Genomic DNA, 11,332 nt, shown 5'->3' on the forward strand with positions numbered 1-11,332 from the left:
CACCTATCACCGATAGATGGCGTTAACAAAAACGTAACGAGGTCATACGTACAGTAGATTTTTACTTCTCATATTTTTTTCATATCGGGGGCCTAAATGAAAATCGATTCTGAAGGAGTAAACTCAAAAAAAAAAAAAACTCTCATTAACGCTCGAAATATGCGGTGAACAGTATTATCAGCAACATCGATAATGGGTGTATGAGCTTGTACCTATAAGCGTTTTATCATTGTTCTGACGTAAACCAGTTGTGAGAGAAAATTGCTTTTCGTGTGGTTGATGTGTTTTGATGTATTAGGTATTGGAGCCAATTTAACGGGAAAGTAGTTTATTGTGTGCTTATATTTTAATACTGTTAGTATCAAAACTTTGTAGGTATATTGTTTCCAATATTTGTTGTTTATTAACTTGTTTCCTATCTATCTTTTTATACGTTCAATAGATAAGCATGTAATTTTTTTTATTGTCTTTGTGATTTTATATATACGTTTATTATATATTGTTGCCCATTGGCGCAGTTTGTAGAGGTCCTGCTTTCTGCTGAGTGGGTTGTGGGTTCGATTCCCGCCTGAATGTAGGTGTAATATTTGTGTTTCTTTATGTATATTTATTATTTCTATGTGTATTCATCAAAAAAATACATATAACAGTCTGTTGTTGTTACAAGCCTTAAGTTGTTTATTGTGGGAACAGAAGACCGTGTGTGTATATTATATGATATACATTTATCTATGTATTTATTTGATTTCCTTTTATTGAACTAATGCTTTTGTAAGACTTGCCTTATTGATTTGTTCACAGTATTATATAAAGTCGGTTTTTAATTACACATTTTCAAAATGATAGTTAAAAAATCAAATCAAAATGATTTTCAAGTTTGGTACTTTCCATAGTTTTCTTCTCAAAGGCTATGCTGTAATAATTTCTGTCTAGATTGGCCAGCGAGTGCTTTTAAATCAATCACGTTCAGATATTGGGGACTTCTGAAGCTTTGATACTGCAGAAGTCGTTAATTAGATTGAATCTGTTCAGACTTGTAACTTTTGAAGTGCCACGAAAGTACCGTACAGCATATTATAATGTATTAAAAAGCACCAAGCAGTACTTTTATAAGATTTTACTTTAACAGTTTAAAACTCAAATAGAAATAATATTATTTATTTTAGATTATAATTATTGAAAAGTCACATAAATATACTTTTATATATTTTATACGATTTAATTAAAAATAACGTTATAAATTGTTTGAAAAACGTTGTAAAAGTGTTATAAAAAATCCTAAGTTTTGGATTATATATTTGTCTGTGTAAAAAGAGTGCTTTGGAATGTTTGATTTAATCAGAAAAACACCAACAAATTATATTTTTTGACATAACCGAAAATCAACTTTAATAATTAAAAACGAACACAATATTTATAGAAGAAATCAACCCCAAATGTAAAAGGAAAAGAAAAGCGAATTGAAATAAACAGTGAATGGAGTTTTACAAATTGGTGTCTGTGAGCTAATGTATTGTGAAAGCTCAAATGCGGTTGCTAAGGCCGCCATCAGTCTCTTCCACTGCGTCCAATTGCAAGACCTTTCTGTGACGCTCCTGGTTATTTAAACAAGCATCCGTCATATTTTAACTTAGACTATTATTTTTATTTTTAATCGGTGTTAGTTTAAGTTTCTTTATTGTGTTTTTTTTTTAATTTGTTTTTAAGTTATTCCTTTTTTTTATGAATGTATTTAAATGTTTTAAATGCAGTCCGTGACCCAATCTTGTGATGGCACGTCGAACACGATCCATACATGTACACAGTGCAACAAGAAATTCAAATCATTGAAAGGCCTCAAAATACATACTACAAAAACACACAGGAAATGTAGCCAAAATAGTTCACCTTCAGACATCCATCCCATTATTCCGCGTGCGCCTACTTATGTCGCCAATGATGCAACTCCTTTCCACACATATCTCAGCCATTTGAAAAATAGTATACCCATAGCTAAAAGAATCCCTCGAGGAGCTCGAATAACAGTTGCTAAGCATTTGTCACAATTAATCCAGAAATGTTACATTAGCAATTGTACTCAAGACTGGCAGAACCTATTTTTATTCTCATACAGCACATTACATATAATAAAAACTGATGAACCGAATTTATCGTTGACACAAAAGATTAAAAATAACTGTGCTGTAAGGTCCTCGCCTTCTCCCGCACCTCCAATTAAGCATGATGCCCCTCGTAATCGCAACAAAGTCATCGAAAACAAAATCTGTGACGGAGATCTCAAAGGTGCCGCTCGCCTTTTGTTCTCCAACGTCGTGCTATCACCAGATACCCCTGACACCCTTCAGGCCTTACAGACAAAACACCCTCCAGCTCCAGTAAACCCATTTTTTCTAGACCCACCAACAGCAAGGCAAGAATGCCTTCAAATTCAAAACAAAGATGTTACGGGTGCCATTTTATCTTTTAAACCAGGTTCGGCTGCAGGTTTAGATGGAATCTCACCCCAACATTTGAAAGACTTAACATCGCATTCTGTGGGTGATGCAGGTGAGCAACTTGTAAATTCGATCACTAAATTAATAAATTTTATGTATTCCGGTAATGTCAATCCAGAAATTGTTCCCATTCTTTTCGGCGCGAACCTCATCGCCCTCACCAAAAAGGACGGAGGGGTGAGACCGATTGCTGTTGGATCAACACTTCGACGTCTGGCCTCCAAAATTGCTGTTAGACATATTTTACCAAAATTAAATTCGGAATTTGAACCCGTACAGTTAGGCTTCGGTGTAAAAGGAGGCTGTGAGGCAGCCGTCCATGCCTTACGCTCTTTCCTAACTTACGACCGGCCTGACGTGTTGCTCAAAATTGACGTCAAAAATGCTTTCAATTCGGTAAATAGGGATACCCTGCTGACAGAAATAAAACAGTATATACCGGAATTATACAATTATCTTCTTCTCAGTTACGCTGACCCAACAAAATTATTATATCGTTCTAATGAACTGTCCTCGGAAGTAGGTTGTCAACAGGGTGATCCCCTTGGGCCTGCAATTTTTAGTTTAGCTATAAATCCGATAATTAAAAATCTAAATTCAAAATTCAACGTCTGGTATTTGGACGACGGAACCCTAGGAGGTGATGTGGATACTGTGTTTTCGGACCTTTTTTTAATCAAAAATAAATTTGAAGCCATTGGTTTGGAACTTAATTTTAGAAAATGCGAACTTTTTATAAATAACTGCGACTTAAATTTAAATGACGTAAAACAAAAATTTAATATTTTGGCTCCAAATATTAAAATAGTTAACAGTAATTCGCTTTACCTTTTAGGTTCTCCAATTTTTGATGAATGTATTTCTGAATATATTAATAATTCATTCACTAAATTTCAAAATTCAGTTGACCGTCTCCTTGAAATTAGTCCACATTATGCACTTTGCATCTTAAAATATTGTCTTTTCGTCCCTAAATTTACGTATGCGCTCCGTTGCTGCTCCTTTTGGAATCACCCAGATCTTTTAACACAAGTAGACGACTTAATCAAAATTAGCTTAGAATCGATTCTTAATATGCAACTGAACGAGCAATCTTGGACCCAAGCGTCCCTACCTATCCGTTATGGTGGTTTAGGGATTCGCAAAATTTCCAGTGTCGCTTTACCAGCCTTTCTATCTTCTGTCCATAGTTCAGCAAATCTCATAAGTAAAATTTTAAGGGCATCCCCTTCAAACTTTGAGATTGCTGGTTTGGAAGAAGCTAGAAACGCTTTCTTAATTGCATGCCCAGGTCAAAATTTTCCAGTTTCTCCAAATTCACAGAGGAGCTGGGACGACATAAACTGCAAATTGACTTATGAAAATCTTTTAAGCTGTAGTACAGGCTCGGCGCGTGCTAGGCTTTTGGCCGTGGGTACGCATGAGGCTGGCTACTGGCTTCACGCGTACCCTTCGACAAATACAGGAACATTTCTTGAGCCTGACACGCTCCGAATCGCAACCTGTTTACGGCTTGGGGTTCCGGTCTGCGCTCCTCATAAATGTCCCTGTGGCAGTGATGTCGATAAGCTAGGACATCACGGTCTGTCATGCCTAAAAAGTGCAGGCCGCTTCTCGAGACATGCCGCACTTAACGATATCATACGCCGGTCCCTTGCCACCGTCAACGTGCCAAGTCTACTTGAGCCGACTGGTATTGCAAGAGACGATGGCAAGAGACCGGACGGTATGAGTTTGATTCCATGGAAGATGGGCCGGGTGCTGGTATGGGATGCAACCTGTTCAGACACGCTGGCCCCTTCCCATCTACATGGAACCAACAACAGAGCTGGTGCGGCTTGTGAAGCGGCGGAAAAAACAAAAGCAGACAAATACAGGGGTCTAGGCTCCGAATATGATTTTGTCCCATTCGGTGTCGAGACCCTTGGTCCGTGGGGTCCTAGTGCTATAACCCTTTTTAAGGAAATATCTAAAAGGTTATTCGACGTCACAGGAGACCGAAGAGCTGGCAGCTACTTCGGACAAAGAATTAGTCTAGCTATTCAAAGGGGGAACGCTGCCAGTATCTTCGGAACCTTGCCTAAAGGGACTCCTTTTAATAATATTTTTTAATTATTATATTATGTATATATACTTAAGGTTTTTTAGTTTAATGTTATTTATCTAATTATTTCAATTAATTTTTTTTTTAGATTATTGAAAATATATTTATTTATTTTATATTATTGTAATAATATAGTCACGAATAGTGATAATAATAATTTATAATAATTAATTTAATAAAATATAACAGTCACTTAGTAAGTCACTTCACCCTATCGCAGTCCACTGCTGGACATAGGCCTCCCCAAGTTCGTATCAGACTACCCGGCTTCCCGCAATCCTCATCTAATAAAATAAAATATATGTACATAATTTTATATTTTGAAAAATTCTTGTTTATCTTTTTTATAAAAATATTTAATTCATCATTAGTTCAGAATTAATAAAACGAAAAAAAAACACAGTCACATTATTATACAAATATTGTAAAATAAAAATCATCAGGTAAAAATAAGGTTAAAGTGTCTGGTTTTAACAATGGTTTGGTATATTGATCGAGAACATAAAAAATCATTACCCATATTTTTTTCAAACTATACTCAGGGATTTTTTAACCTGCCTGTCGTCTTTATCGTCATGAAAGTTGAACACATAAATAATTCATGTAGTAAGTTTTATACCATTACCAACAATCGCTCTGGTGCAATAGTGGTTCGATTCCCACTCGGGATGGACATTTGTGCCTTGGAGAGCACGTTTAGTTGTCGGTCCTTGATCGTTATGCATTTTAGGGAATACATATCCGCCAACCCATAGTGGTGGATTGAGTTTCTATCTTTCTCCTACATGGAAAACGAGGCCTGTATCCAGCAGCGGGATGTTTCAGGCATAATCGTATACCATAACGGTGAAAATCAATCCTACGGACGCCTGTAAACCATCACGTGGGCGTTGTCGACTCTATTACTGGCACCGTTGTCAGCGAAAAGAATCTATATTTTAACTCAAATGAGCTTCTCAGAACTGACATAAGAGTCAGATAAAGCTACGATAAAATAAGGCTATTTTTTTTCTCATTCTCATTTTATCATTACTGTGGAACCGCAGGGCACAGCTATTAGTTTGCTATTTAGTTGTGTCTAAAACCATATTTATATTGTGACGATATTAATAACGTGTAATAAATAAGAAATAGCTTTTAATTAATTACGGCGCTCTCATCCTAAGAACAAAGTTTGGTACGCGCTAATGGGGTAAGGAGACGTGACACGTTTTCTTTTGTACTGATTGCTTTCCGAGTTTCCGGATATTATTTGTAAATAAATACAAATCTTAAGAATTCGTTTGTTTTTAGTTTGTTAATAGTTAATAACAAAAGCTACCATTTTGATTACAATTAACAAAATATGCAATCATCATCATCATGATCACAGTAGCCTTATGCAGTGCACTACTGGATATAGGCCTCCACAAGTTCACACCAAAAGCGACGTGAACTCATGTATTTTGCCCATAATCACCACGCTGGGCAGGCGGGTTGGTGACCGCAGGGCTGGCTTTGTCGCACCGAAGACGCTGCTGCCCGTCTTCGGCCTGTGTATTTCAAAGCCAGCAGTAAGATTGTTATCCCGCCATCGGTCGGCTTTTTAAGTTCCAAGGTAGTAGTGGAACTGTGTTATCCCTAAGTCGCCTCTTACGACACCCACGAGATGAGAGGGAGTGGCTATATTACATTATATATAAACAAACGTAAGTATTAAAAACTAACTTTTTTAATGTCAATTAACTAATTGACATTTACATTTTAAGCTCTTCTTTCATTTCTCTCGTAAAATCATATTTTTGTCAATTTGAAAATCGTAACTATTCATGAACAATAAGAATAATAAAAAAAGGTGTAATATAATAATGATAATTAGATAAATTACATTAAACTAAAAAACTTTAAGTATAATAATAATAATAATAAATAAATAAATAAATATTTACACAATACACACACGGTCGTCTGTTCCTAAAGTGAGCAACTTAATGCTTGTGTTATAGGTAACAGCCGACCGGTATATAGCTACATATTTTTTTTTTCGATAAACATGCTTATAAATAATACATATATAAATATATAAATAAATACTTATATTACACCCAGACTCGGGGTGGGAATCGAACCCACAACCCTCGGAGCAGAAAGCAGGGTCACTACAAACTGCGCCAACGGGCTAGTATATATATATATATATATATATATATATATATATATATATATATATATATATACAAGTCATAGGCCTTTACGTCTATTCCAGACGATTTAAACGGTGTCTGAAGAGCATTTCTTCTGATGGCTGTACAAGCCGATACGGGAGCGGCAGATTCTACCACACACCGAACAAGGAAAAGATGTGCTAGTGTCACCGATGTCGCTGTTCTGGTGTTTTTTGTTTCTCCTGTCCGATAAGAGTCCAAACCAGGCTTCATCGTGATGTTGTTGACCATCCTTCACGCTCTTACGCCATTGGTCTCTGTTCTCGGCTAACTTTTCCCAGCTGTTGTGATTTATGTTAAAAGCGACCATATCGCGCTTGGCGCAGTCTTTAAAACGGAGCAAAGGCCTCCCAACATCCCTCCTTGCGTTCGCAACTGCGCCAAGCATGATCTGCCGCGGAAGTCGAGAGGGGTCCATCCGGTGTACATGCCCCAACCAACGCAGCCGACGCTGTTTTAGCATGGCAGTTAGACTGGGCATCCGCGCTATTTGTAGAACCCTCTCGTTGGTCGCTCTGTCTTTCCAACTTATAACCAGGATGTTCCGTAGGCAGCGCATATAAAAAGTGTTAATCTGACGTTCTTGCTTCGCATAGGACGTCCACGCCTCCGCTCCGTACAAGAGCGTGCTCAAAACACAGGCCTGAAATACTATCATCTTGGTCCTGTTGGTAAGATGTTTGTTGTTCCACACTCTTGTACTGAGCCGCCCGAACGTAGTCGCCGCTTTTCCGATGCGAGTATTGATCTCTGCTTCTAGAGAGAGATTGCACGAGACAGTCGATCCCAGGTAGCAGAACCTATCAACCACTTGTAAAGCAGTGCTATCCAGCATTAATGCAGGTATTTCTGCACTGCCTTGCGCTAGAACCACAGTTTTTTTGGGGTTTATGGACATGGAAAACAAAGTGCATGCTTTGGAAAATTTGTCCATGATTGTTTGAAGCTCGAGAACTGAGTTTGCCACAAAAGCTGCATCATCGGCAAATAACAAAGAGTCAACGAAAAGATCATGACGCTTTCGTTTAGCTTGAAGCAGTGAGATGTTGAATAGCTTTCCGTCTACTCTTGTATGAAGGTGGATACCCTGTTGGCTATCGCCGAAAGCAGTTCTTAGGATAATCGAAAAGAATATACCAAACAGGGTAGGAGCCAACACGCAGCCCTGACGGACACCCCTACGCATTTCGAACTGATCAGACGTTTGGCCATCAAAAACTACAGCGCCCTTCATATCCTCGTGAAAGGATTGAACAAGGCTCAAGAGTTTTTGTGGACACCCAATGCATTTCAGTGCAGTATAAAGACCTTCCCTGCTGACGGTATCGAAGGCCTTATTTAAGTCAACAAACGCCACGTACAATGGCGTTTTCTGCTCTCTGCACTTCTCCTGTAATTGGCGAAGGGAGAAAATCATATCGACTGTGGAACGCCGGGGGCGAAAACCACACTGTGCCTCAGGATATACGCGATTTGCAAGTTTTTGGAGCTTTCCTAATATTACACGTCCAAATAGCTTGCCGACTGTGCTCAAAAGGGAAATGCCACGGTAGGAGTTGCAATCGCCGCGATCCCCTTTCCCTTTGTATAGTGTGATGATGTTGGCATCACGCATATCCCGAGGCACGCACCCCGCCTCCCAGCACTTACACAGCAGACTGTGCAGAATAGGTGACACGCACTTAAGTTTAAGTATTTCTGCTTGGGTTCCATCACTACCAGGACTCTTACCGCGCTTAAGCTGCTTTACAGCAATGTGGTATTCCCTTATAGTAGGTAGGTCGTCTAATTGACTCCAAGTATCCAGTTTAGGCATGCTCTGAACAGCCTCCGGTTCGATGCTGACTGGAGTTGCATAGAGAGTGGTGAAGTGTTCTACCCAACGTTCCATTTGACGATGACGATCTGTTATAACAGAGCCATCAGCTTCTTTAAGGGGAGCTGCCTTTTTGGAAACTGGGCCGATGGCCTGTTTTATACCAGAGTACACACCGCTGAAGTTTCCTGAGTCTGCACACGCTTGGATGTTGTGGCAAATATTGGTCCAATAGACATTCGCAAAGTGGCGTGTGCTGCGCTGAAGAGCTGCTTTAGAAATTGTAAGCTCTTCGCGCGTCTTTGGATTAGGATTCATACGGTGAGCAAGAGCAGCGTCGCGTTTAGAGTCAAGCAAGGGTGAAAGTTGCTCTATATTTTCAGTGAACCAGTCTTAAGATTTAGCTCTCTGATAGCCGAAAGCTTTGGCAGCTGTTTCCGTGAGAAGAGTTCTGACATTACTCCATTCGTCTTCGACGGTCGCATTTACATCCCAAGTTTCAGTCTCCTTACGTACCAAATCCTCAAAATCACGAATCAAATCGTCATGCCTAGTTTTAGGAAGGTCTAATTTCTTCTTACCAGGTGGTTTGGACGAATGAATCTTTTTATGGATCAGGGCTACACGTGTTACTACTAGGGAATGATCAGTGTCACATTCAGCGCTGTGGAATGTACGCGTGTGAATGGTTTTACGGAGGTCTTTTCTTCTGGTGAGGACTAGGTCTAGCTGGTGCCAGTGACCAGAGCGAGGGTGCTTCCAGGACACCCTACGCATAGGCTTACCCTTGAAGAAAGTATTGGTCACACACAGCAATTGGCTCGAGCAGAACTCAAGTAAACGTTGTCCGTTCTCGTTGAGTTTTCCAATGCCGTGGGGACCCACACAATCGGGCCAAGCAGAGCTGTCCTGGCCGACCCGGGCGTTAAAGTCACCCAAGATGTAAAGCCTGTCACTAGAACTTACGCCACGTACCGTCTCAGTGAGTTGGTCGTAAAATTGGTCTTTGGCTTCGTCAGGTGAAACTAGTGTTGGGGCATATGCGGAAATAAAAGTAACAAAGCCGCAGTTGCTTCGCATCCTCAACACCATAATGCGCTCCGAAATTCCTCGAGGAGTTTCGATTGCGGAAAGGAGATCATTGCGGATTGCGAAACCAACGCCATGCTCACGTTCGGCAGCAGAGTCCTTTCCCTTCCAGAAAAATGTATATGAGGCCTCGCATATTGAGCCTTCGTCCGGTAATCTGGTCTCTTGCAGTGCGGAAACCGCTATGTTGAGTCTTTTGAGCTCGACATCGATTAAGGCAGTTTTGCGCAGGTCGTCAGCGCCATTTGAGCTTCCATTGGTGTCCGGGAAGCCTGTCCTCATCGTACGGACATTCCATGTCGATAAACGCATGAAAAGTGGGTTTTTGGTGTGTATTTTTAATTGCTGCTTAGATCCAGGTGTGGTTGGTAACGACGTGAACTTTCTAGATTTACTAGTGCTTCCTACACCCTAAAGAAGCAAATCCACGACGAGGCGGATCGGTACCTAATTGGCCGGGGGCTGCCCGGTTTAAGCGGGCGGTAACCGATCAATGGGTCTTCGATGAACCCTCCCACTGACGAGAGTGACCCCTGGCGCCCGCACTTGACGCCTATTATATGCGGACTTATAACCGGTCACTGCCACTCCCCGTGTTGTTTTCCACGCAGCAGCGCTGTCGTGGGCAGAGTGACCTCTCCACAGACACTGCGTCGCCTGGGACACAGATTAAGGAAAACGCAGGGTTGCCCAAGACCCACGCCCACCCTCTCGACCTAGCTGACTTAATCCGCAGGAACGGCAAGCCGATACGTGCGGAGCCAGTTCGGTTGCAGGAATCAGCTGCGAGAACGCCTAACGGAGACTCTTTCCGGGTTTAATAACGGAATTTTCCATTTCCTGGATGGTGAATAACTACGCAAACTAGAAGGTCTAGTTTGAGTTCCCTTAGTCGCCTTTTACGACTCCCTGGGAAGAAATGGGGTGGTACTATTCTTTTGAACCGGAAACCACACGGCCAATATATTATGTATATATATAATATATTATGTATATACATATATATACATAATATAATAACTAATAATTGTGTTTGCTCGCAAACGAAAAAAAAACCGACTTCAATTACATCGACGAGTAATACAACGTAGATCGACGAAAAAATAGTCAAGTAACTACGCGTTATCAAAGATTACTCAAAAAGTAGTTATCCCAGTAAAAAGTTATTGCGGATTTTCAAGAGTTTCCCTCGATTTCTCTAGGATCCCATCATCAGATCCTGGTTTCCACGGTTCCTGGTTAAAACAACTAGGGATACTAAACAAACAAACTAGGGATATCCCCTTTCCAACAAAAAAAAATTTATCAAAATCGGTACATCCAGTAGAAAGTTATGCGGTATAATACAACGTAGGTCGACGAAAAAAGCGTCAAGTAAAAACGCATTATTAGATATAACTCAAAAAGTAGTTGTTAGATCTCAAATAAATTTAAATGGGACCAATTGGCACACACCACCTTTCGATTAAAACAAAATTTGTCGAAATCGGTCGACCCGGTCAAAAGTTCTGATGTAACATACATAAAAAAAAAATACAGTCGAATTGAGAACCTCCTCCTTTTTTGGAAGTCGGTTAAAAATATTATTAAAAGGAGTCCCTTTAGGCAAGGTTCCGAAGATACT

General features: G+C 40.0%; 2 protein-coding genes across 2 annotated transcripts; both read right to left on the reverse strand.

Annotated features, from left to right (window-relative positions):
* Positions 1 to 6,849: 6,849 nt before the first annotated feature.
* On the reverse strand, positions 6,850 to 8,937 carry LOC123656190. Its single transcript, XM_045591895.1, has one exon. The coding sequence runs from the start codon at positions 8,935 to 8,937 to the stop codon at positions 6,850 to 6,852; it is 2,088 nt and encodes a 695-aa protein (XP_045447851.1).
* A 75-nt stretch (positions 8,938 to 9,012) lies between these two features.
* LOC123656191 (craniofacial development protein 2-like) lies at positions 9,013 to 9,990 on the reverse strand. Its single transcript, XM_045591896.1, has one exon. It carries the CDS (start codon positions 9,988 to 9,990, stop codon positions 9,013 to 9,015), a length of 978 nt encoding a protein of 325 aa, XP_045447852.1.
* Positions 9,991 to 11,332: the final 1,342 nt, after the last annotated feature.

Source organism: Melitaea cinxia, chromosome 9 (assembly GCF_905220565.1).
Source record: "Melitaea cinxia chromosome 9, ilMelCinx1.1, whole genome shotgun sequence".
Classification (NCBI taxonomy): Eukaryota; Metazoa; Arthropoda; class Insecta; order Lepidoptera; family Nymphalidae; genus Melitaea; species Melitaea cinxia.